Source organism: Pimephales promelas, chromosome 11 (genome assembly GCF_988280905.1).
Source record: "Pimephales promelas chromosome 11, fPimPro1.hap1.1, whole genome shotgun sequence".
NCBI classification, from domain to species: Eukaryota; Metazoa; Chordata; class Actinopteri; order Cypriniformes; family Leuciscidae; genus Pimephales; species Pimephales promelas.
In genome coordinates this window covers 14866861-14894650 of record NC_142779.1, presented here as the reverse complement: position 1 = coordinate 14894650, position 27790 = coordinate 14866861, and the positions used below count along the sequence as shown (strand labels likewise).

General features: G+C 36.8%; 2 protein-coding genes across 2 annotated transcripts in view; both read right to left on the bottom strand.

The window, feature by feature from the left end:
- Positions 1 to 692: 692 nt before the first annotated feature.
- LOC120479302 (uncharacterized) lies at positions 693 to 3039 on the bottom strand. Its single transcript, XM_039671605.2, has 4 exons — positions 2648 to 3039; positions 1446 to 1663; positions 1136 to 1295; positions 693 to 1053 (listed from the first exon to the last, which is right to left on the bottom strand). The coding sequence occupies exons 1-4, from the start codon at positions 2907 to 2909 to the stop codon at positions 836 to 838; spliced, it is 858 nt and encodes a 285-aa protein (XP_039527539.1). The 5' UTR covers positions 2910 to 3039; the 3' UTR covers positions 693 to 835.
- A 1295-nt stretch (positions 3040 to 4334) lies between these two features.
- The window catches only part of slc24a3 (solute carrier family 24 member 3), a 72051-nt gene continuing 48595 nt past the window's right edge, over positions 4335 to 27790 (bottom strand). Inside the window, exons 3-17 of the mRNA XM_039672432.2 lie at positions 21620 to 21696; positions 17765 to 17839; positions 17362 to 17446; positions 17167 to 17270; positions 14603 to 14677; positions 13705 to 13730; positions 13541 to 13594; positions 13287 to 13414; positions 13035 to 13195; positions 11727 to 11997; positions 9974 to 10140; positions 9770 to 9884; positions 9373 to 9485; positions 7941 to 8006; positions 4335 to 7856 (exon numbers count right to left, since the gene is read on the bottom strand). Coding sequence (XP_039528366.2) covers positions 7707 to 7856; positions 7941 to 8006; positions 9373 to 9485; positions 9770 to 9884; positions 9974 to 10140; positions 11727 to 11997; positions 13035 to 13195; positions 13287 to 13414; positions 13541 to 13594; positions 13705 to 13730; positions 14603 to 14677; positions 17167 to 17270; positions 17362 to 17446; positions 17765 to 17839; positions 21620 to 21696 — 1667 coding nt within the window. The 3' untranslated portion in view covers positions 4335 to 7706. The remainder of the gene's footprint in view (positions 7857 to 7940; positions 8007 to 9372; positions 9486 to 9769; positions 9885 to 9973; positions 10141 to 11726; positions 11998 to 13034; positions 13196 to 13286; positions 13415 to 13540; positions 13595 to 13704; positions 13731 to 14602; positions 14678 to 17166; positions 17271 to 17361; positions 17447 to 17764; positions 17840 to 21619; positions 21697 to 27790) is intronic.

Sequence of the window (27790 nt, the reverse complement as noted above, 5' to 3'; positions counted from 1 at the left end):
AAATGGATTGCAAAACTATTTTAATTTAAAACTTTGAAAAACTGAAATAAATCGCCATCATTGTTTAAATTGAAAAATATTACAATATTTTTAAATATATTTGCAGGCACAAAGCAAACATTATACAAGACACAGATTGTTTTACGTTTGCCCATTATGTTTTAAAGCTCTATGCTGCAATTACAGTATATATCTTTAAGATAGCAAAGAAAATATTATATTAAGAAAGAATGTAATATGACAAAAAAGTAACATTCATCCTTTGAAAGTCTTGTCATTTGGTTTGTGACCCGTGCTGGCAAAAAGAGTCGCCATGAGCAAATTTTCAAAAATTAGTTTTTGTTATTTTCACATTCTTTGTTAAAGAAACCTTCAAAATGATGTATGATTTGTTGACCAAAAATGTTTGAGCTACACTTGTTTGAAATCGATTGTCAGCAAAGTCAATTTTGAGAAAAAATTGCTATGAATGTTGTGCCGAGGGGAAGATATCGTTAAGCAGACGACTCGTCAAGCGAGCAGAGAAAAATTTTCCAAAATATAATTTTGGATGTGGAGCATTGGGATCGCTACATGAGGGCTTAATAAACTCGTTTCTGTGAAAACCACAAATTTGACTATATTACTTGTTTTGACTGTAGCTTGTAATGAGCCTCTGCACATTTCGACACATTTTGCCAGGATGGGTCACATTTCTTCAATCACGGAGTTCACTTTACTGTTTTTGTTTTACATTTAGTGATACAGTATTTAGTGTATTCAGTGCTGAAAGTGTTAGGGACCACAGTTTAAACCCTCGGAAGTACCACTCTACCACTTGCAGCACTGAATGTAATTATATTGTGACCTGAATCTCATCAGATTCCAGATTAAGCTGGTTGTGATCCTCCACCGTACTGTCAAATTTGGGACAGATGAACTCAACAGGTTTCCAGTGTGGTCTTCGTCCACTTCCTCTTTGTCGGAAAGGGGCAAACCGCAGCCATTTCTTCACTACATCAGCAAACTGGTGGTGTGTGGCCTCCTTTCCTATGGGTGTCCTCTTCAAGGCACCTGCAGAGAACAGAGTTGAAACATGACTTCACATGAAGACCAAAAACTGTTGTACTGAAACATAACTTTAAAGGTTGCTTACGAAATAAAACCCCCTGCAGTCTGGTGTTTCTGAAGCTCCGTTTCTGTCCTCTACCCACCCAGTTGAGCTCCGAGCCCACACTGAAAGAGAGAACAGCGTGCATAAGACGCCGGACCGCATCATCCACCGTGGCTCCGCCCATCCTTGAGAGATGTGACACCTATGGAGAAATCAAAATATAATGCAATACTCAGTACAGGTGAAGAAGGGAAGAGTGTTACTAAAAAAATGTTTGACTGATGTTTACAAAATGACGTAACCCATTATTACATGTGCTAGAAACTGTAAATTAAAATTGAATATTATTTACCATTCTCCTCTGAGATTCAGTATCCTCTAAATGCTGCTCTGTTTCATCAAGCTGTTCCATAGTTCTCAGTGGCAGATCTATGTCAAGAGGTTCGTCCTCCTCTTCACACACTTGTCCATGAATTCTGGCCTGCAGGTCTTTCAGAACTTCCCACTGCCTCTGTTGCTCCTCCTTGATCTCAATAAGAAGGGATATGATTTTCCTGTGGGCCGCTGTCTCTGTAGTTGTAAAAAGGTTGATTTAGTGAAGACTTATAAAAGTTTCAAATTCAGCATTGATATCAACTGTGTCAGTTGAGTTCAATTTGTGTGCAGGTATCCATGTGTCTACTTGCTGTTAAGTGTTGCTAAGGTGTTATGGGTTGTTTATGTAAGTGGTTTCTATAGACAGTACAGTTTAATTTAAATATTTTATTCTATTAACAGGAATTTTATTTTGTACATCTGACAGTACTCTAGGACTTGATTGAATCATTGGTTCAATGTTTGCTATAGAGTGCAACAGGCAGTATCTTTAAAGTAAAAAAAAAACTACATTTAGTTATAAACCATTAAAGACCGCTTTCCTGCAAGCTACGGGTTGTTAATCGATAGTATTAGGTATGAAGCCATTAGTCCGTATATATATAACAACGTTTTGCTATAGCATCCTATCTATTTCAGCAGAACAATTCAAAAACACATTAAATAGTAGAGCTCAGCCAAAACAGCGACGCTCCCAGTTCCATTTGTGTCAAAATTCAAACATGGCGCTGCTGTGAATAAGGTCTATTACTGCGATTTCATGTGATTGACAGGTTGTCCCGACCTCGCGCCAGTAAACGCGTCATTACAGAGGAGATATTGCCAGAGAGAAGAAAAGTCACTTTTTTGGTAGGGTACATGAATTAATAAAAATGGTGTGCATGGATAAATAATTTATAACAAATACTGCAATATTCCATAAAAAAATTAAAAGTCAGTTTTGATTTCATGGTGACTGATTTTTTTTTATTTATTTATTTATTTATTTTTTAAGGAGGTTCTTCTAAGGAGGTTGGAGTAGAGTGGAGGCTTACAATCATTCGATTCTTTATTTAAAACGATAGTGTATAACTTCCATTTTAAAAAACTTAAAGTCAAGACATTTTAACACAACAAAAATCCATAACGATTTAAGAAAAGCGATATAAAGTGATAATTTTCAACGACTACAGTAGCTACCTGAAGATGATGATGCATTCTCTAGCATTAACTTTTCTGCCACTCCTGCAGGATTGTAAGACTGTGAATCCGCGCTGAAATTCACCTCCGCCCGCCCCGGGATGTCTTCTGCGCTCCTTCTCAAGTCTGCGGGCAGAGGGTTCATATCCTCCTCGGGCACCGCTAAGCGTCTCTGTGCCATTTCTGCCATGTGTTTACTCACTAAACCCTCCGCCCGCCGGTTTATGGCCCAGCTCGAACGACCGACACTGTTTGGGTCCATTTATAAGGTTGTATTTATTAATTTACAAATAGCACTTTATGAAAAATTTGCTACTCTTGATAAACACTACGATATATGCGAGAAATAGGCGGAAATGGTTATCAAACTGCCCCCAGCCAGCGCACGTATCACGTTACGCAAACGTCACAGCAACGTTAGCAGAACGTTGGGAATTTTGAAAGAACTACATTTCCCATAAGCATATCGTGACGTCACCCGTCGCTTACAGGCGCGGAGTTAAATGTTGTTATAAAAACAACGGCTGCAGACAGAGACCTTTCTTTGAAAGGCAGAGGTTTGCTTGTTAAAGCAGAGGGTCTGTCTCAACTGACTTATGGCGCTCAGTCACTGTACATTGATAAGCACACTTATAAAATTATCTATCTAAAAAACTAATCCCATTATTCGAAAAACAAAACCAGTGATACTAAATTCTAAACAAAAGGGTGGCTGTCTTACATTTTATTGATTTTAGTTATTGATTACTTGACTATAATTTCATCCTCTCTTAACACTCAGAACATGCAAGACCTACAAACTTTTTTTAAACTTTATTGAATGTTTAGATTTCTTTTCATTTAAGTAATGCCCTCTTTTTCTTTTTCTTTTCCCCGTTCTTGTTTAGCCTAGGCCTACATCACTAACTTTTTGTTTGTTTTGTGCTAAAATGTTGTTTTGTGTTATTATTATGTTGTTTCACACTGTAAACTGAATGTTTAAATAAAGCATTAAAAAAATGTTGTCCACTTATTCTTTTTTTATGCATTTATCGTTTTGTATAGATTTGGAATGTTTCCTTTGTAAATGCTTATGAAAGTTTACGTTTCTGAAAATATTATAAAAAAAAAATTATTTTATTTGAACAGACAGAGATTACCAACAAATCTGGCCTTATTGTAAATCTTTGTTTGATTATGGGGAAATACCATATAGGCCTACATAAAAAATATGTGCTAAAGAAAAACCCAACTTTTTATTATTTCAGATAGATATGAAAAAAATATATTGAGTTACTATGGGGGCTCTATGATTATCTCATACCTGTTACTTTTTCTATATATATATATATATATATATATATATATATATAATTATTTCTCTTACACACTCACCATGTTTTCATGCCAATACAGTACATTTATGTTCAATCAAGGAAGTGTAATGGACTATGTTGTTTGAGATGCATCTGTGCTTATGATGGCTTAATATTTGAAAATGTTATCAATATAGTACCATAAAAAATCCAAACAGACTTCTTTGCTCTAAATCAACTAATAACAACAGTTTTGTGTGAGGGCTATTGGTAGGTTTGATATTTTGGAAATATTTTTATCTCTGTAGAATCCATTTATTAGAAGCCCCATGATACAGTGAAAGCAATATGCCTGTTTTTAAGGCTGAAATGACAATTAGCGAACAATAGTGTTAACCTCAGCAAAGATCATTTTAATTATGGTCAAGTAGCAAAAAAAAAAAATAAAAAAAAATACTCCTCTGATATACAACTGAAACACCTGAACAAAATAGTTTAGTACATAAAGCCAAAAACCATTCTTTTTATGATTCCTGAAATGCAGAAGACATCAAATAATCAGAATGAAATATCTATGCTTTCATTGGAGAGTTTTCCATTGGAAAAAAAAAAGAAAAAGAAAAATGAAAACATGCAATAATCTAAGAGGTCTAATTTCACTGCTGTCCATCCAGTGCTCAACAATGTGTAATAGTAATGAACATAAATAATTCCTTATATTAAAATATCCCATGCAACTTAGCAAACCAAGGGTGTTCAAACCCTCAACACAACAACAAAAATAAAAGAAACAAATAAAGGACCCAAACATTGTACAGTATCTATGAAAATATTGTCAACAGATATACAGGCAAAGACAAAAATATGAAGACATTTTCTTGTATGTATAATTATGTACATCAGCAATGCATCACCCTGTAAAAGTCACTTTTTATTAAAATATGCCTGAATCCATGAAGAAATATCAGCAGATAAGAAAAGGAAATAAGAGTGCTGTAACTTGTCTAATTGTGGGCTAATTGGTTGTGCATGCCCCCATTATTATTCTCATTATATTTGTGCGTAGGAACGAACAGCAGCACTTTGATTTTCAGAAGTGATGATGACCAAATAGCATCGATCAGATAATAACTATTGAATCTGTAGATCACTATGGCTGGTATATTGCAACCATAAACATAGGCATTAATGTCCCACAACCTGTAAGCAGCTGTGCACATATTCTGAAGCATTACAGTTGCAGTGATAGTTAATTTAGTTGCATCTCAAAGCCTCTTTTTACTATCCTTGATATCGAGCATTTAGAGTGCACAAACTCTGTCAAAACTTACTGAAATACAGTATATGACTCTAAGAATGTGATGTGTCATGTTTAGGATTTACAAGAAAAAACACAAACACATATTTAATCTACACATTATTGCATTTGATGAACAAAACTTTTCATTAAACCCTGCCTTCCCGAAATCTTCCTTATAATACCCTGCTTTACGAAGAAGAAAATAATGAACTATCCTCAGCATCCAAACACAGCTCATACACTCTACTTGGATTACACCTAGCTTATATTTACCAGGAATATCACATTGCTTAAACCCTAGGCCTTCTGTTGCATTTTTGGGAAGTAAACTAGGCCTAATGTCTATTATGAGTAACATAGAAAACAAAATGTCCATATTTGCTCATATGACCTAGGGAAAAAGTATCCTTTTTATATCATTGATAAAAGAATGACCTACAAAGTGTGACCTTTGATTTTAATCATGCTAAAACTACTTTGACAGTAATTTGTCAAATTCGTTTTTTTTTTTTTTTTAGTTTTTTTTTTAACTAAAGAATTCACTTGAAGCACGGCCTACAGGCATTTAACAGCAGGAAACATTTCTAAACATTTTGCGTAACAAAATACAAAGTTGCGTTTGAGATAAAAAATACTTTTCCGCAATACTCTTCCATATATGTAATCTAAATTCCATCCTTAAAATATGACAATTGCACACCCAGTATCAACCAGTGCATAAAACACAAAATTTCCCTGCAATGTGCCTGCGGACTAGAAAAACCTGCATGACGTTTCTAACTAGACTAAAAAGAGTCCATAGAATCGCTACTTTGTCAGCTTACTAAAAACCTCTGTAAGGAGAATAGTCCACACATTATGCCACAGTTAAAAGTTTACAGCTGTGAAACATTGTGGAGGTGTCTTTTTACAACCCCCAGAAGCAGAGGCATACAAAACAAAGTATTTAAATCGTCCCTCTAAAAGAAGGCCAAAAAATGAGTCCTAGTCACATCAGCATAAAGAACATCTGAAAAATCCAAATTATTACCTATACATCCTTGGAAATGAATTGTGATCATTGTTTTACTGAGAGGATATCTTGATAAACTCTAAGATCAGAGCGGCATGCTTAGAGAAAAAATGACTTTGAATTTTATTGTTTTACATCTATGACTTCTGACTTTGAAAGAGTCTTGTCAACGTTAGATGTTAGCTTCATTTTACCAGGACAAGTTCCTGTTAATCAGCTTCTTAAGTTTGTGGCTCACCCACTCCATTCACTCTTAACAGAGAACGGGCCGATCTTAAATGTCAAAACAGTTAAGTATAAAATATGTGTGTATATATATTTTTATATGTTTTCCCCTTGCCTGCCGAAGTTTTGAGTGTTCAAAAAATCTCTACAATTACCTCGGATGTCACGTCACACCGATATCAAATAGTAGAAACTGTTTTACGCATCAAGTCAAAGGGGCATCTAAAAGGGTGCATATTATTCAGAGATGAAGGAGAAGAATTCCAGTAGAAAAGGATGACACACAAGCTCTGAAGGACAAAACGGCGTAGCCTGGCTGAAACTCCAGAACGGTCTCTTCTTTGGGACAGCTGTGGGTTGGTTTCGTTTCAGTACGTCATAGGAAAGCAATGTGCATAAATAGTTTTCAATAAATTAATAAATAAACTTTTCTCTGTTTTCAGTATACACAGAGTGTTAGAGATGAAATAATGTTCATAAACGCATCTACAGAAATCCCATATATCGTCTCACTAAACATAAATATGTTTGTTGTAGCGTTCCAACATGTGTCTCCACACAGGTGCAAACAAATGCCCGCTGTCTCTCTAAAAGCGATCTCAAACCTTTCGCTTTTATTACCTTCTCTGCATGGTAAACATATTCTCATTGGAAAAAAACGTAGACACTGATGACCCAGGCATCTGGATCAATCTGTCATATGAAGTGACTTGGTAATGCCCAAATTAAAAAGATTTACTAGAGGTCACCAGTACCTTTCAGCAAAAAAACAGAGAACCCTATCATTGTACCGATATAAGTCCAGTCTCTTCTTCCATCAATTAGCAGCTAACAAAATAAATGCCATCATAAAATACATTTAGATCATATTCTTTAAATATGTAATATGCAAAATATTTTGAAAAACAAAAAGTATTCACATCAAACCAGGCAGTAGTCATCGTTTACTACATTCCTGTCCCGTCAGAACAGTCTTTATACATTATGAGTCAACAGGACCATTCCTCACACACAATCCTCTCTCCTCTTGTAACACCACAGACCCAGAGACTCTATCAATATTGCACCCATTGAAAAAAAATAAAAAAATAGAGAGGATCGATAGAGGATCACCTAGATCAATAAATAAATATTCCTTCAGAACAGGAGCCGGTCTGCTTCTGATCAAGGACCTGTGCCATTATCCTCGCAAGGTCAAGGAGGGAGGGCCGGGAAAAGGAACGTTTCTCATTCTTCGCGGCAGGTGGGCAGATTGACGAAGGTGAATACGTTAAACTCGATGAGGATGGAGAAACACAGAAAGACAGCGTACATCAGCAAACAAAGGAAACCCAAACGCTTGTCCAGTTTCCATTTGTTCAAATGTACACCGAGAACCTGAGAGGGAAAGAAAGGGTATTTGTGAGAGGTGGATTCAAAGGACATTTGTTTGAATAAGTGTTTTTAATTGCTCTCACATACCGTGAGAAACACAGATGCCAGCAGCAGCCCAACCGAGAAGATCAGGCCTTTGCTGTTGAGGTGAATCTGAGCAGAGATGCAGAAATGTTACAACTTGCACTTATAAAATGTTGGCAAATGGTTTCAAACAAAGCCTTATGTTTATTCTACTGCGACTCCAAATGTGTTTTCAATTTAGACCAGATGTAGACAAACATGTACACAGACCCAAAATTGGCTATTTTCTTTTTGTCTAAATTTCTACTTTAAACTTGCAGTTGTTTTCTAGTTTTCTGCTTCCTCTCTAACGCAAACATTCTACATTTATCAATATCATCCGATATTAAATATTTACTTTATTTAGATGATGTTTGCCATCATGCAACACACACATGTTGGTTTTAAATACCAATTATACTAAAGTTAGTATTTAAAAACAAAAATAATAATTTAATAAGACTCAAAATCCAATATATATATATATATATATATATATATATATATATACAGTATATATATATATATATATATATATATATATTATTGTACATTATAATGCTGGGATGATTAAAATCACATGTAAATTTCATTTTTTGGGGGTATCTATTTAGACGAAATCTCGGTGCATCACTAATGTCACACAATTTCCGAGTTAAAGGTTGTAACTAAACAAACAATACTGATTTTTCATTTGGTCTCTGTCAATGCTCTCCACCATTGACGAGTTATCTTGTCTTTTATGAGAAAACGATTCCCTGCCAATGACGAGATTTGACAGCGTTCCGTGTTATCGCTGTTATAAGACAGGGCAGGCGCTATTATGCATCTCCTGAACGAGTACGGTTTTCAGATCAAAACACAGGTAAAGAAGATCTACTCCATCTATGTTGTGATCATCGTACTGAATCTAGATGTAGTCTTTGACAAAAACGTGATTTTCTCAGCTTGCTAAAAATCTTGCTTTTTTATGAAGCGTCGATGAAAAAGAATGCATGAAGATATAATAACTTTTTTGTTTAAAAGCAGAGGGTCTGTTCTTTCTTTTGATATATTGCATGCAATGGACTTTATGCACAGCTGCACTACTTCCTGAACTTAAGCCAGCTCCTTGTTTCCTGTCTGCCATTATTGGCCAAATTGATTAATCCAGGTGTGCCTGACCTCAGTAGTCACGGCAACAATAATCAGACACACCTGAATTAATCAAGTTCGGCCAATAATGGCAAACAGGAAACAAGGAGCTGGCTTAAGTTCAGGAAGTAGTGCAGCTGTGCATAAAGTCCATTGCATTCATACAAAACAAATTCTGGGCCACGATATTTTTGTGAAAATGACCAAAAACACTGGCGGTGGCTGGCGACTTAAAAGAGAAAAATGCTTGCAAGGAAAGAGTTAAGCATTTGCAAAATAAACCATTAAACAATAATGAATGATTACGACATTCTGCACTTACTGTGGAACCATAGTCGATGGCCAAAGTCTGGAGAGTCCAGGGCAGACCAAGCCCTATCAGGATATCAAACACATTACTACCAATGGAGTTGGATATAGCCATGTCACCCATTCCTGAAAAACATTGATAGACAGTTTAAAGACTGAACATATTACGATAATCATAATCAAATCAAACTTCAACACCCATAATGCACTTTTGATTTTGACTCTGCAGTCAGTATCTTTGAATTGTTATAATGTCGGTAGTATATGTAAATTAACAATGTGTATTTTTTTTTCAATTCAATTCTATTATTTATTCAATCTCTTTCAGACCAAGCAGACTAATTATTTTATTCAGGGAATGAGTGTAAATAATAAAGCTAAAGCGTGAAGAAATCTTCATTCATTCCTACCTTGCCGTGCCACAATTAGACTGGCCAAACAGTCAGGAACGCTGGTGCCAGCAGCCAAGAAAGTTATGCCCATAATGACATCAGGGATGCCCATAGTGTAACCGATCACTGTGACCTGCCACGAAAGTGTCAACAGGTCACTGGACAATTCTAAAAAAGAAGTTTAAGAATTTATAAAATCTAAATTTCTCTGGCAAGCCTTACCATCCACACCATGATGTAAGAGAAGAAAGCGATCCAGAGGGTGGAATTGATGAACGAGACCATGTACCAGCGCTCCCAACGAGGCGAGGCACAGTTGGGCACGGTCAAGAACAGCAGCAGACTCAGTGGCCAGGCCAGCAGCCACTTTAGCTTATTAAAGCCCCCACCTGCACAAGATCAGGACATCATTTAAGTCATTTGTCTTTTATCAAACACTCTCATTCAAAGCAGCTTACAGAACACTTCCTGGCATGAGGGGCATTCGCATTAGATAGTTCTAGGAACTAGCCACCAGGGTGGTTCCATGAGAACTAATGGATCCCTTAGGAACATTTTCCTAGTTGCATCCGCACCGTCAGTAGGAACTCTAAAGTGACGTAAGCTGCACTTGTTGTTGTGAAAGAACTGTTATACATAGAAAGAGTATATGAAAAGGTATTAGAGTATGCGGTGCGGTTGATGTCTAGTGTTGCTAGCTGAGCAGAAATACATAAACATGTTTCGCTTGGTCCCTCGAAGTTGCATTGAATTTTCTCCTCAGCATAAAGGTTAAGAGGCCCATCTATAACTGATTTCCATTTTCGTAGAGTTAGCTTCTGGGGTAAATAAATAGGCTATAATCTGTGTGTTTACATAGTTTTTTTGAAAATGGCCGGTGCTGGTGTTTCGCGTGCATTTGGGCAATCAGCGTACACTGACGCTTGAAAAATTCATATGTATTCTTATTGTCACTTGCACTTCATGTAACATCTATAGCATAGCCTTCTCTGTCAGCAAAGATTTACATGTGATAAATGCAGTAATGGTGAAAATCTCAGAACTAGAGACATGCATCCAGACTTTAATTGAGGTTAATTGTAAGAGTACAGGGCATTAGATACTGCTTTGGATGCGACTTGCTTAGTGAACACTGTACATTGCTTGGTCCCGGCTGTGGTAGAGCCCGTGCAGCAGGGCAATCGGGCGACTGTGAGACGCTGTAGGACGCTGTAGGACGCTGTAGTCGTGGGACAAACACTACTCTTCCGTTCTGATTACCAAAACAAATAGATTCTCCAAACAAGCATGCTTATCATTATTTACATACATTATTTTGGCAGACTGACTAAGTAATTGCTGTTGCTGTCATTTTATTTTCTGAATTACTAAGCAGTCTAGTTTCAAATATAATTCTTTTGAAGTGTTTGTGCTTAATGTAAGATTAAAAGAGAGTAAATGATGAATCACGTTTGAGATTTGTGCGGGCTACTGTATACAGGCCAGCAGGGCACCATACAGACTTTTACGCTGTTCAGATGCTGTTCACTCTGTAAATGCTAATCCCTTTGGAGATATCATTAGGAAGCATGGCATTAGTTATGCTGATGATACTCAGCTCTATATTTCTTCATCCGGGCCATATCTAGATCATATGGTGGATCATATGGTATGTTATCACTGTGAAGCTGCTTTGATACAATGTGTAAAAGCTCTATATAAATAAAGGTGGCTTGACTTGACTTACGTCTCTGGTAGTTCCTACAGTGCTGGTTTAGACCCCACTCTGAAGTAGGAGCTAAATTAATTCCACTTAAGGAGTTCCCAGAACAAAAATTCCAGGTACTTTTGTCAATAGTTCTAGGAACTATGGAAAGGTTCCTCCGGTGCGAAAGCCCATCTGTACAGTTTATAGACGGCCATTTCTAGGGGTTGAACCTAATACCTAGAAACTAGCAAAAAATCTTATTTCGTCAATCATCACTAATAAATGTACCGGGGCAGCGGTGTGGTACGAAGGGTCCTTCGTTGTCATCTTCCTCCTCTTCCTCCTCATCGTTCTCATTGTTTTCATTGTCCTCATTCTCGTTTTCGGTGTCAGTGCCAGCTTCAGTTCCTCCCCTGTCATCATCATGGTGACCTCCCTTACGCCCGTTCAGGCCTCGGTCCGGTCCTGCCAGCCCATTCTCCACCCCATGCTTTCCAGGGATTTTTACAGTCACCTCTGAGTCGCCGTTACTGAAACGACTGTTTATCAGACGCTGCCTCTGCAAACACACACACACACACACACACACACACACACACACACACACACACACACACACACACACACACACACACACACACACACACACACTAGTCTTGAGTAAATAAATAGAACCACTACAATGAATAACCACTTAAAGGGATACTCCAACCAAAAATGAAAAATCTGCCATCATTTACTCACCCTCAAGTTGTTTGCAATCCTGTATGAGTTTCTTTCTTCTGCCGAACACAAAGGAAGATATTTTGAAGAACGATTGGAACTTTGGCACCACTGACTCATATAGTATTTTTTTTTTCTACTATGGAAGTCAATGGTACCAAAAACTGTTTGGTTCCAATCGTTCTTCAAAATATCTTCCTTTGTGTTCAGCAGAAAAAAGAAAGTGCAACAACTTGAGGGTGAGTAAATGATGACAGAATTGTCATTTTTGGGTGGAGTATCCCTTTAAGGTCATTTTTTCACAATTGTGCAAGATTTTAATTTTTTCCTCACAATGTGACTATTTCTTATTTTATGCTTATCTCACAATTACCATTTCAGTTTTATTTCAAGCGAGATACATTGTATGAATATTTTTCTTTTATTCAGCAGGGATGCAATAAATTGATGACAAGTGACAGTAAAGACATTTATAATATCACAAAAGATTTCTACTTCAAATAAACACTGTTCTTTTAAACTTTCTATTCATCAAAGTTTTGTTTTCCACAAAAACAATAAAAAGCACAATAAGAAATAAAAAAAAAATTGTTATAATATTATGCAACATTTCAGTTGTTTACTGTATTTCTGATACAATAAATGGTCATTGGTGAGAGACTTCTTTCAAAAACATAAAAAAAAACATTACTGACCCAAAACTTTGAATGGAAGTGTATAAATTCTACATAATACACTTCAATGTGAGAGTTCATCAAACTCAGTTTAACCACCTGTAAAAAGCTAGGCACAATCTAAGCATGCACTGTATCTAGTTCTGTGTTTGACTAAACTATTAGTGAAAGAGTGCAGATGTGTGTTGGTGTGACTGACCTCTGTAATGAGCATTCTGGACGCCATCGTGAGGCGTGTGCGAGGGGAGAAGTGGCTGGTTATCATGATTCTCATTCCAGCCTCAGAGAAGGACAGTTGATGAGGGTATGCAGACAAGAGTTCATCCACCATCAGCACTGATGGCTTCCTGTGGAAATTTGCTAAGAGTGACAGAACAACAACGCAGAACTTTAGATGGCACACCAAGCAGTTATATGTGCGATTCATATAAAACAGGACTGCATGCATTACCTTTCTTAAGCAGCACGACTGTGGCGTCACACCCATCGTCGATGTCAGTGTTACTGGCTGTGCCGTTACCCAGATTTGCTGAGTTCTTTTTCCGCCGTTCGATGTACTGAACCACCCGCGAGTTAAATCTGATTAACACGGAGGAAGGAGAGTTAATAAAATCAGCAGTGATGTGATTTACTGATGTAAAATAGATATGAATAGTAATGACATAATGAAACATTTCCATGGCAACAGAATAAAGGTTAACTTACTTCATTAATATAATGTAAAATAGGTACAGCACTATTAGGATGAGCGATTCATACCTGAAAAGAAATAAAGTAGCATAAATGTCTGAATACATAACAGAATGTGAAACAAAAGTAGTATGACAAATGAAGAAGGTGTTCTAGTGTAACAGCAGCGTTTATCTTACCATGTCACCTTCTCATCATAGATGAACTGGGAAAAAAAGCACAAAAAAAAGCAAAAGTTAAATTAAATAGACTAATATGCCAATGCCAAATTCATTCAACTATTTCAGAAATGTTGCATATTACCACTAGAGGGCAGGATTATCTATCTGTATTATAGGTCCTAAAGATCTAATGCATAAAATAGCATTTCTGTGATGCATTATTTAATTTTGGCTGAATCTTTGAATAGAAAACATTATAACAATACAATACAATTTATTAAAAATAGATTAGCATGATAAGTAAACGTTTTCAAAATTAAAACATTTCATTAATATAGCCTACAGGTAGACCGTATTGTACAATTTCAAGTGTATTGGTATCTATTATTTATTTTAATTTGTTATAAATTTCATTATCAGCATCCTTTTAGTGACAATTCGACAAGAACTCTTTATTTTCAGGTTTTTTTTGAATTCTATATTTTCAGCATGGTCAACATGGAGCCCACTGTAAATGTACATAAATACAAACTAATCAGAAAAAACACCCATAGATATATAGATATACTGTACAACCATTTACTGTAAGTAGTTAAGAGACATATCACCACTTTCCATCAAAAAAGTCCATGTTTCAACTAACAGTATGAACTGTTACAAAACAGTTTGTTCTTTCAGTGAATCTAATTTTTAATAAGGTGTTCTGTGTAGCATCTCTGTTACTCTTCTGTGTTCTATTAATCTGTGTTTGTTGTTCCTCTGTGCTGGGAACACATGCAGAGAGTGTGGGCAAATAAGAGTCCTGTGCTGCCGGCCACGGGCCCCACGGGAGAGCCACTTGCTTCTCCTCTCCTGCTGCGTGAGGAGGCCCATAGGCTTTATGGGAGCATGAAAAGCCACTTAGAGATCTACTCACCACAATCAGAGCGGTCACTGAGATGGTGTAGTACACAGAGTCTCTCATTAACGTCCAACATGAGAGCCGTACTGCCTGCATCGATGAGAGAGAGGATGGATGAGAGGCAGTTAACAGACAGCTCTTCTATTACATTTCAATGACAAGTAAATATTTGAATGATTTACTTTCAACATCTATCTTGAATAAGTGCTTTATTTTTGGCGACAGAAGTCATAAAAACCTAGAGCAAGTTCTAATAACTCATAAAGGATGTGCATATTACAGGGCACTGATTAAACATGGGACAGACACAGAAGTATGATGATTTTGAAATGAACTTCCAAAAATAATCATTTGTATCTTTGATAATGATATTGCATAATTGCTTAGAATATTAAAGAGTTTAGTTTGAAAAGACTATTCAACACAATAAAAAATTGCATGCTTTTTTTGTCATTCATGGACTGACAGATATTTTTGAAAAGTTGGATGGTCTCGGATTGGCTTACAAACTTTAGAATACCGAATTTGGGTGCGTGAATCAGAAGTGAAGGACATGAACGAAGTAGGAACCATATATGGACATTACATCCTGTACTGAATCCATCTGATTGAACCATGTGAAGTAATCCATATTGAATGGGCCATGTTTTGAAGGGCGATTCTTCCATAAAAAGCAATGATCTACGGCAGAGCACCAAAAGTAGTGCGCCATCGCTCACGCCAGCACAGCTTAACTTACACCACAGGTGACGCTCTTTGCTTTGTGTTTCCGTGGTAACCAGAAGCTCCATTGTTGCAGATGTGCTTTTTCCCCTGCTTGACTTTGATGGACTCAATGCGTAAGTGTGAGTGTCATTTTGTGAATGATTCACTGACATCACTAATACAGGATGTTAATTTTGTTAGAAATTAACGAATAACGAATAGAAGAGCACAAATACAAAGCTACAGTATTTCATGTAGGTCTGTGCAAATATATATATATATATATATATATATATGGTCACACTTTCGTTTAGGGTCCAATTCTCACTATTAACTAACTATTAACTACTTTTGCCTCAAACTCATAATTACAGCTTATTAATAGTAAGGTAGATGTTAAGTATAGGTATTGGGTAGGGATATATGCAGAATCATGTCAGGTCATGCAGAATAAGACATTCATATTTTAAAGGACAACTCCAACACAAAATAAACCTTCGGTCTAATAACACATTGGTACCTAGTCAACCGTTCTCTGAGATTTGTTGTCATTATAATCGAATATGACGAGTTTTATAAAAACTCTTTTATAGACAAAATACGCTAGTATATAGGGTATAGAGTAATGAAAAATAAAAATCGCTCAAAAAGGCTATCTATCTATCTATCTCCTATCTATTATGTGACGTAGGCCTAACACACCCCTCCCTTTCTCCCCTTATATATATTTATATATATTTAGCCTACGTTAATTTCTTATTCAAACTAAATCCTATCACCATCTCCCCCCCTTCCTCTTTCATCCTCATCTTTTTCACCAAAACTGTTGTAGGTGGACACAGACTTGTCATACATGAACTTCCCCTGGCTAGTGACAGCGTTACCCACCAAAACTGATTTTTACCCGCATTTGTAGGGGTGTTAATTTCGAACCCTGTTTGTATGCATATGTGTGCGGACACTATTCTAAAGGTCTATCAGACTACCCAGAATGCCACTATTCCACTGCCAGATGGTGACTGAAGAAAGACTGGGAGAGGAAATAACTATTAAGCCGTTTCCCATGCTAGTGCAAAGATAGATATAACCTCATATCCTCTTTTCTTTTACATAGTAAGGGTCTCAGGAGGTTAAAACGAATCAGTGTGAATGACTGAATGAAGTGGAAAGCAAAGGGGACAGGATGAAAAAAAGAAGCAACTCCACAGCTAACATGACTGACCTCATCAGCTACTCTCAGTGACCCCTGAGAATAGTCTGCTCACTTCTCACTGTCAGTCTGCTCTAAGAAATAGCTTTTTTTAGGGCAGAGGTTTAGAGGGGAGATGCACAGGTCACCTCATTCATCTCTAAGTTGACCTCTCACAGATGCTGAGAATTCATAATGCTTGCTCAGTACATTTGTGTCAACTGCCTAAAAGAAAATAATGTCTTACTGGAAATGCGTAGACATTGTATTAAAAAATGTTAACTCTTGTTGGGAATGCATGCTGTTATATTTAAGGTACTGTTAAATATAAACTATAACGTTATATAATACAGTTTTCCAATTTGGGATAAATGTTCCAAAAGATAAATGTATACTAAAGAAACCTAATTTATATAATTAATTAAAAACATAGCGATGAACGCAAGCATTTAACAGAATATTTTGCTACAAGCGAGAAGGCGCAGGGACACTTGTGCTGAAACCAAACTGAATCAGTGAACTGTTAGAACTAGTTCTTTTACACAAACCGCCTGGAACTATTCACTAATATGACTTGGATTTCCCAAAGTGACATTTAAGGGGAAAAATAACCTTTATTTTCCTTTAAATTAGTTTGAAACATTAACTAAAACAGCTTTTGGGTAATGTGCAAATTAATGAGCACCTGCAGAGTAAAGATCCCACACACTCCAATGATGCAGAGGATGTTGAAGACAGCAGAGCCCACGATTGTGCCCACTCCCACATCTCCTTTGGTGATAAATACACCTGCACAGAGAAGCCAGGGTGGAGAAATGTTCAAATGTGAGAGGTACTCTTTTTCAAAGGCAGGTGGTGTTTGGATAAGCCAGATGTTTACCAATGACTGAGGTGAAGAGTTCAGGAGCTGAACTTCCTGCAGCCATGAACGTGGCTCCTGCTACATCCTCGCTGAGTTGGAAGCGCTGCAACACGTTCACACACAGACAGAAAGAGAGGCACAAAAGATGAGAAGAGTAATTTGAACTAAACAGAATGGCAACGATACTGACTGATCTGAAATGTTTTCCTGAACACTCCACTCAATCTGCCATTGGTCAGAATATATAAATATAGAATTGATATATTAAAATAATAATAATAATTTTAGAGTTTAATTAATACATTTGGATATTTCAAAATATTAAAAACAAACAAACTCAATTACACATCTCACCTTTAAAAATGCTTTAAAAGATTTATCAGTTGTAGAACACTAGCCGAGACATGAATGAATGACGTACCTCACAGATCTTCTCCAGAGAGGGCACAAAGTAGTCATCACACACCAGTGCCAGTGCGTAAAACATATACATGGCCTTTAGAGAGAGAACACAAAATGACAAAGTGAATTTACACACACAAAAAAAAACCTCACAAAGTGAGTTTCCACTTCAAGCTCAAACTTTTTTTTTAAAGTCCAGAACCACAATCAGCTCATATGATATTCAGCTACCACGTTTATGATTATATTATGGTGCTTTTTGTTTTTTTGAAGCTTAACAGATCTGGTGTTGGTTCACTTTCATTATACCATTGGTTCTCAACTAGGGTTCAGGGGCCCAATAAGGGGGCCTCAAGATTGCTCACGATAAGGCAAAACAAGCATTGTTCTGATTAGACCTTATTAGACTTGGAAAAATCATGTAAAGTAATAAAATAATGAAACTTCATATTCATTTTTTAAATGTAAAATAATTTAAGGGGTTACAATTTTGAGTATAAAATGATTTTAAATATTTAAAAGTCATGGGGGGTTTTGATTATTGTTGTGGACAACGGGGGCCTTGGAGTCGAAATGGTTGAGAACCACTGCACTATACAGGAAAGAGCAGTCAGGACATTATATCCAAAAGATCCCATTTAGTGTGTCTACAGTAGAAAGAAAGTCAAATGCATTTGGAAAGACAGGTGAGAAAATCATAATAGACTAGAAATAGTGCAGAAATATCACCTTAAATCACATTGCTACATCTGATGAAGCCTCTGTAAGTTCACATTACATAAGAATGTAAAAAAAGAGAAAGACTCTAAAAGCCACAGGAGGGAGCGCATCATGAAATTTGTGCAAAGCGAAATTCTTGCGTGCAGGCACATTTGAGTACACGAGTGTCAACGCCATTAAACTCTGTTATTCTCAGAGCAATCTGCCCTCCAGTGGGACGGCCGTCTACTGGGACTATTCAGACCTTTTCTTAGAAAGTGTCCCAGTGACAGAAAGGCACTGATGGAAGCTTGTGCCCTTTACAGAGTGAGGGGTTCAAAGTTTATTTGTCTCATACCCAATAGGGATGATTATGATGTTTTTCCTCCTACATTCTAACATGTTTTGCATAAAACAACATGTGTAGGAACGACATGTTTCGCACTTAACATGTTTCGCACTTAAGTCGCACAAACAGCTGATTTCAGACTGGACTTGAGACTCGACCCAAAAGACTTCAGACTCGAACTTCGAGACTCGTCAACAACCTGTTTAAATCTAAATTCATGAATGTATTTCAATTTTTTTTTTTTTGGTGAATATATATGGTGGGGAAGCGTATGAGGAGCTGCATGTCGTGTCCCCTGGCGTTTGACATACTGTGCAACGTGCATGTGCACGCCGCACGCACTCACATATCAAAAAATGCATTGACGATGGCGACACTAATTCCTCCCGGAGTTGTGCCTTTTGTCATTAGTTTTGGTTTTAATAACTTTACAAACAGTGGCAGTAAGCGAAGAGCTACATGCAAAGTGTGTGGCACCAAGATAAATGATCCCGGATCCACAACGTCGGACTTCATCAGGCACCTCAAAACGCACCACAGATAGGTCAGTCACTTGCTAATGTGAAAGAGAAATTAAATTTAGCATATATCGTCACAGGTTCAGTAACAAGCTAACCATCACAAAGTGTTGTATCCATATAATGTGACAGACTTAGGTTAATATTTTACCAGGTCCGAGGACTAGAAGGATGTGTTAAGTAACAGAAGATTAGACTATACAATGTCGCAACACACTCACGGCAGTTTGTGAAATAATCGATTTTCTCATTTTTTTTCGTGTCTCTCAGTAGTACGTTTCCAAATGTGTGTCTCTCAGCAGGTGGACAGATCAGATGGCAAGAGAGACTTGAGAAACTTGCCCCTCAAAGACTTGAAACTTGACTCGGACTTCCAAAAAATGACTTGTGAACATCTCTGGGTCAGATGAGTGTGAATCGCAGATGTCATGGTCCCTCTACATGTAAAACACATATTTATGTGTATGTTTGCATTTACCAATAAATAAACATAATAAAAACACGAACATTCCTATAGCTGTAGAGCATGGCGCCAACATTTGCCAAGGTCATGGATTCGTCTCCCAGAGAAAGCAAAAACTTTTAGAAATGTATACTCTATACCTTATAAGTTAAATACATCTCTATGGGATAAAATCTTCTGGCAAAAGCATACATTTATACAATACATCCAAAAATAATGCTAATGATTGTGATTATGACATAAACAAAATAAAACTTACAAACTAACTAAATAATTATAATTATATAATTTTAAATATGCATGGGTTGACACAGAACTAACATTCCCATACATATACATGGATGCAAGCACACAATGTCCTCTGAAAGCAAGCTCCCATTCACCCCTGGGACCTGTTTGCCAACTGTTTCCCGCCAAGACTTTGCCAATCAGTGCATCTAATTCAGCCGCCACGCTGCCATGCTCGCACTTTGTGCCCATTATGTAATCTCTGCCCTATCTACTCTCATTCCCTCCCCTTCCATTTATTCTTGACCTTCTGACAAGGCAGAGCTGGGCTTGTGAAGCCCCTAAAGATAAATAAAACATGTAAACAGCTGGAGGGAGTCTTAGAGGGTTTTCGCTGCGGCTTTTACCATCCACTCTCTCAGTCTCTGCTTACATGGGCAACTATCTAAAAACAATGCACAACAACGGACCCTGCAAGGGATTTCAGCGGGAACATGCAGTACTGCATCAGTACCTGCTTCACATGGTATGCTTCACTTAAATGTTCAGACATGGCCATTGGCCAATGGGTGCAGAAAGGCCTGATGCATGATGTTCCTGTGATGGCTTACGATTATGGTGGTGGAACAAAACAACTCGATTTATTTAATTAAAACCAACTGCAGAGGGTTTATTTGGAAAGCATTTATTCTTTTAATATTTCACATTCCAGGTTCAATATAAGGTAAACTCAATTGTTGCATGTCAGTTACCGCAAAACAATTTAAATTTATACTAAAAAAACTAAACTAAAGCTACTTTCATTTCTAAGAGGCAGGATAATTGCTTCAGGAATATGAAGAAATATGTTTTTTTGGCCATAGTGTAGGGCTGGTAGTTTTTCAATGAAACACACTTCAATGAAAAACTATTCTATTGAGTCATGACTCAAAACAGCCACCCAGCTTACAATGCTTACAACTGTTAGTGCTATTCCAATTGGCTCCTTTTTATACCTCAAGAGAACACTCAAAACAATCCATAAAAGAACAGACACTATAGGAAATACTGTTGGCAGAGGGAACTCTATTGTGTATTATTGTAAACAAATGATTGTGTCATAGGGCATAGACTGCCAGACAATAAAACCCATTCCACTCTCTATATGCACTCTATATCACTGTAGAAAACAGTATTTCATGTAAGAACTAAAGCATGCCAACTGAAACAAAACTCTTGAAATGTGTACAGACTTCATCAGCTTCTAGATCATATATCTGAACGTGAACTTGTTTGATTTGAGTTGATTTGTTGCTCTCAGAACTACAATTTAAGTTGTACAAACCTTTCTCTGCTTGAACTCCTCTATTCGAGTGAGGTAATATAGCCTGAAAATTCACATAATCAATTCACTCATGTGTACAAATGAGCAAGACACTTGTAACATCATTTGCAGTCATTGTAACAAATAATAGAGGTAAGGCCAGAGAGTGCCCTGAGCCCATGACTCTTGAATGGAACACATAGTCTTGTGACTTCAAGTGTTCATGCAATTTTATCGATTTCAGTGAAAATAAGGCATCCAAACTATTGTATCAAATGCTGTAAAAAAAAAAAAAGCAGATGGTAGATACTTACAAACACAACATGCAGCGCTACGGCCCCCTCCATTCGCTCCTGGTTGGTGAAAAGATCATCAGGGAACTCGTGTATACCTGCCAAAAACACACAAACACTGCACATTGAGCTACATGAAAAGTCCAAGTATGAATCATAGAGCAATGTACATGTGTGTCAGAGAGTCTTCCCTGTCATTATACAGTACATCATGCAATTAAGAATATGGATCACTCCAGAGAAAAAAAAAATAGTCAATTCTTTCAATCACATACTAATTACAGCGCAAGTACTTTTGAAACTTTTGTCTCTCTTAAAGAGATAAATCACAAAATGTTAAACACGATGTGGAACACAAAGGGAGATCTTCCCTCTTCCATCCAATGAAAGTGATTGGGACCAAAGCTGTCAATCTCCAAAACAGCTAATAAAGCATCAAGCAATTATGATTATTCTGAAGCCTTATATGATTTGCAAGCAATAGACTAAATATCTTGCCTGGAAAATCTAGCTTGACAGCCGTGGTCATCATTCGCTTTCATTGTATGGAAAAGAGCACCTTGGACATTCTGCCTAACTTTTGAATCCGATGAAAAAAATAGAGGTTTCAAAACATATGAGTGTGAGTAAATGATGACAGTGTAACATTTTGGGTGATTTATCCCTTTAAGAGTAATAATAATAATAAATCTTTAATCATTCATCGCCAGAACCCATACAGATAATTTTTTTTTCCAGTCTGATCACTCAGAACAACAAAATGACTTTATCAGACATCATTCACTGAGCTTCAGAGAGAATTGACAACTATATGACTGTGGCATTGGTGTGATTTTCAGGAGCTTTTCTTGCGGTTCCGACGGCATTACTGCTGCTCCCAGTCCATCGCTGCTCTGTTAACAAGCTATTCACTGACACAGCGTGTCACCCGGCCAGTTCGATAGATAAGCCGGCAGCCTGCCGACTGAATCAGGTCAGTGAGAGTGGTCACTTATTTGCCTGGATTCAGTTTTACATGCTCTAAAATGGTGGGAGCGGCAAAGTCAGCCTTGAGCTCTCTATAAAGTGTTGCAATTGTGCTCGTTCCTACACAGCCCGTTGCCATGACGTCAGCATCCAAGATATACAGCCCTGATTGAAAAGCATTGAAACCCCAGAGACCGGCTTTGTTCCATTCGGGGAAAAGCCTGATCTCTTTGTACAAATTTGAGACCTGATTTATTTCACTACTGACAGACAAATATCTCAGAATGTGTAACGTTGGAACGTCTGTCACTTATCATGACTGACTGAAAGACAGAGAGTATGTAGAGAAACTAAAATATATTGCTTGTCTGATCGTCTCACACTGCCCCCCGGAAAGAAAAAAAAAATGTTAGAAAGAAAATCTTCTTATGTCTGTAAAAACACGTTTTATGTTTTTCAAGTATTTACATTGTTTTTAATTACATGTATGGATACATTTGGCCAAGAGGACTTTTAGAAAATAGTCTGAAAACAATTTTCACATATTCATATTTCACATAATTGTAATATTGTAAAATTATGCACAATCAGAATATTGTTCACAAGTGATATTGACCTTGCATTTTTCTGTTTTTTTCACCACACAACACATCTCACTTTTTGTTGGCAAAATTGTTGGTCATAATAGAAATGAACCGACAACTGAGGGACAGATGTAAAATATTATATTTTATGATTAAAAAGTCTAAGTCTGGGACAAAAATGTACACAAACTGCATTTAAAAAGTACCAGTAAAGATAGCAGGCGAAAAGTTTCCTTCATATTAAAATATATTTATTTTATAAATATGTATTGTGATTTCCGCCTTGCACAGATGTAATGTTACTCTCTTGTGCTGCCATTTTGTGAGCAAGGTTTACAAACTACTAGCCAGTTCTCAGTTTTGTATTAAGATCAACAATAACTGAATTAGTATAACACGGCAGTCATTACAGTAATATCTGTAAGGGTGTTTGTGCGTGTCCATGGCTGCGCATTGTGCAGTGAGTGTGACATTCCCTCCCAGATCACCGGGGAGGTTGAATGCGTCAGCAGGCTTCACACTGCCCCCAATGCCCTATACACAACAGAGCTGAAATCAAACAACCCAAAAGAACTCGAAAAACAATGCTTTACTGCCCACTAGCATAACAAGAGCCTGTCACCTGGTTCTTATGTTATAGTAATGACAAAACAAATCCTTCATAATTACACTCAGTCCCTGAAACCGTTCCCGAAGTGAGTGAAAAGAGAGACTGACCCTCACTCTTTGACCTCTGAGTCTCTTGTCAGTCTTCTATTGCTCATTTCACCCGCAAAAACAGTGCTTCACTTGAGACAAAATTCTTCTTGATGACAAACAGATGAATAAAAAGCTAGACCAAGAGTCAGCTGCCTATTTTTATCCCAGGAACAACAGATCTGCTCTGGAGTTCATGGTTCACATGGGTTTCATTGTTGGTGTGGCCTTCATTAGAGAGTCACTGCCTCTTGGTTCTGGTCCCATCGCAGAGTGTTCCCTGGCACAAGAGATCCTGATTAATCTAATTTCAATTACAGTGACAATGAATAAAGCAGCAATAAAAAATGGCCGAACGGATCAATTAAAGAACACACAACAGCAATAGAAAGATGAACTGGCAATGTTGAAACTGAAAGGGTCAGCAGAAAGGTCCCTTCTGTACACGGAGGAGCCAAACCAACATAAATTAATTCAAAATCTCTTATTTTACACTGGCGATAGTTAAAACAAACGGATGAGGCCTTGGTTCCTCTCCCAGAGCGAATGCAAGCAAGAATTAGACAAGAACATTCCAAGCTAGTGAGAAAAGACTAAACTCGCCTGGAAACGTAGGATAGAGAAGGACAGGGATGATTCTCAGCAGGATTAGGACCTTACACAACCTCCTCCTCCAGAGAACCAGGAGACTAATGGCTAGCAGGAAGGACATGAAGACTGTCCACATACATTAACCGCTGTCAGCACTGACCCCCTGCTTCTCCTCTGAGAACTGCCCAACTCCAATTGAGGACATGATATAGTCGTACACATCCAAGTTTCCTTCAGTGCATTTTGTGAGCTTTGAGCTGTTTACATAAGTCTTCTTCAAAGGCAATTCATATGAAGATGTAATGCATCAGCTTCAAAGTAGGCTAAGTTAAAATGCTGCCGAGTATTAAGGGTAGTAAGACAAGGTATAAGGTAAAATTCTCTAAGACATCCACTAAAATATCTTCAGGGTGAATGGAAAGAATAAAAAGAAAAGAAACAGTGATGCGATAGAAGTTGAAAGTCATGAATTAATGGGTCAAGGTCAGTTTTTAACGAATATTATATAGTTTTGGGCAGAGTACGATTTTTTTTTAAATGCAATGTCTTTTATTAAGGCGAGATATGGCAGGCAAAACATTGATTTTTCATGCAGTGATCAGTTTTGAGATTTTGGGCTAGTTTTCTCCTTTAATATGTGTTCTTTCAAGCTGCTATAAAGAAAACACTGAAAAATACATTAAGATGTTTATTTAATTATATTTTGTTTAGTTAGTAAATTTCTGCCGAATTTACCAAGAAGTTAGCAATCCATCCAAGCGGCAATATTCTAATCTGAAAAATGAAGCCTATACGCGGAAGTGCGAAAAAAACTGCAATACATCTAAAATCCGCTAGAGGGAGTTCCCAAAAGGGAGCAAATATCAATTGATCCCATGTTAAAAATTCCAACGCGTCATGCCCTGGTCTGTCTGTGTTTACTGAAGTCTGTCATGACCGGTATTGGCGTAAAGCTCTGAATCTCCTGTACAACACTGTGTAACACAAATGGTTTCTATCAGAAACCAATCGTGAATGTCTAAAGGGTGATTTAAAGCTAATGACGAAATTTCATCGGCTACTGCTGGTTTCTGCTAACGTGATTCGTTCAGACGCATCACATGGTGTACATACAATATATGCCTGCCATGTTATTAAATAATCACTTTTCATGAGTTTGAAATATCATACTGTATATTATTATTCCTAAAGGCCTGAGAATTTATTTTGCTTTTGAGCATTTGTTTTCCAATAGAAATGTATTTAATTCCCTACTTAAATCTTTAAATACCCTTTTCCTCAAAATTAGTATTTGTCGTTCTCCAGTACAAATATCACGGCCTATGTAGCACCTATTTACACAAAAACTTTCCAGTTATACACTTAGCATTCTGAAGATATTTTCAGAGGGATTTGTTAATTCCTGGCCTGATTTATGTGACATTTTAATAAAGAAAATATGGCGAAAATTGATTTTTTAAGGGTGTAGACAGTATATTTTGATTTCCTAGGTAATATATCCTGAAATCCCTCTGAACTTTTTTTTTATCTTGTGTGTAAACAAAATGAAAAAAATAATTTTACACCTGGCTTTATCATATGTTCAGATCTATCTACCGAAAATAAATGCAAAATTGCGCAAATTTAATGAGATAATGCATAATTTGCATTATTAATCATACAAACTTATTTATATACTTGTGTAAGTAATCAACTGAAGAAGTTTCATGGTGATATCTATTATTTAAAATTTTTACCCTATTCACCTGTAGTGTCTCGCCTTAAGCAAGGATGCATTAAATTGATCAAAAGTGACAGTAAATAAATTTATAATGTAACAAAAGGTTTTTATTTCAAATAAATGCTGTTTTTTTTTTTTTTTTTTTTACTTTCTGCTCAAAGAATCTTGAAAAAAATGTATCACGGTATCCACAAAAACATCAAGCAGTCAAACTGTTTTCAACATTGTTCAACAAATGTTTATTAGCATCAAATCATCATAAGAATTATTCTGAAGGATCATGTGACACTGAAGACTGGAGTAATGATGATGAAAATTTAGTTTTGGTATAATAGAAATAAATAATATTTTAAAATATATTAAAATAGAAGGCAGAGGTAAATTTCAACTCTAATAATATTTCACAAGAATTCTGTATTTTTTTTTAACAAATAATTGCAGCCTTGAGCATAAGACACTTTCAAAATCATCACAAAAATCTTACAGACTCCAAACTTTAATGGTATGCGTACATGCATACATAGTTTAAGGCATTATATCATCATTAGACTTTTTGTGGCCAGGTAGCCAGCTTTCTTAGGAGACAAAACACCACCTGTTTAGCTATAGAGAGACTGGACAGTAAGGCAGCTGCCAGAGGTTTCGGACACACAGCCGTGGAGTAGCTGTCAGTCAGACATAACAGCTTAACTGAGAGTCAGACCTCTGTAATTCCAATCAACAGGAAGGCAGCATCTGTTGTCAATTAAATATAATTGATGAAATTAAAGAGCTTCCGTTGTCAAGACAAACAGTAACTAGACAATGTCTCCCTCCTAAAGGGCTGAAGTTTTGGGAGGTGAATTTGTTATTCTGTGGCTTGTACACTTATTGCATACTGGACAGATGCAATTATACAGTAAATGCAGGTAAACTGATGTTCAAAGACGCGAAATTTACCCGAATAAAAAACACATACACATATAAAACTAACTACATGCAAATTTAAATGCATAAACACTGCATATACTGCATAACTACTATAGACAGATAGACAAACAGAGACAGACAGACTTTGGCCCATGGTATAGCCAAATAGAAAGACAATCTGAAGTAAAGACTAAGGCATGTCCTGACAGATATTTTCATTATTAGGAACTTTCATATTCACTCACTGAGGTGAAACGGGTATAATAATTGTCGAGAAAATAGAAAATTACACAAAAAATACATTTTAACTTCCTAAAAAAATAAACATAGCACTGAGGAGACATATTGTTTTGCTCCTCATTATTTATGTTTCATGATAACTACAGAAACCCTTCTGGGGATTTCATATGCTGTCTCTGGCATTATAATGTGTGTGTGGTTTAAAACAAATTTCCTAAGGGAGCTCTAAAGATATCGCACTTTCCATCATCAAAGTCCAACAACTGATTCACTTAGCGACTGAGCGAGACTTTGATAACAAGCAGAGCATATGACATATAAAGGACTTGAGGCTTCGTACACAATGAGAACCTGCACTGAGGACCAACTTCCATTAAAGATAAAATCTTTACAAAATAAAAAATAAAAAATTATAATAAAATATTTCAACGAGAGGCTCTCTTAAAATGTAATAACAACCTCATGTTACAGTATGTTTGTTTCTTT

Bases quoted from the DNA above. Each gene is read 5' to 3' on its own strand.
- LOC120479302 (XM_039671605.2), bottom strand. From the start codon at position 2,909: ATGGACCCAAACAGTGTCGGTCGTTCGAGCTGGGCCATAAACCGGCGG. The intron at 1,664-2,647 runs GTAGCTACTGTA...TTACAACTACAG, and splicing joins GAATGCATCATCATCTTCAG to AGACAGCGGCCCACAGGAAA. The intron at 1,296-1,445 runs GTAAATAATATT...ATTTCTCCATAG, and splicing joins CTGAATCTCAGAGGAGAATG to GTGTCACATCTCTCAAGGAT.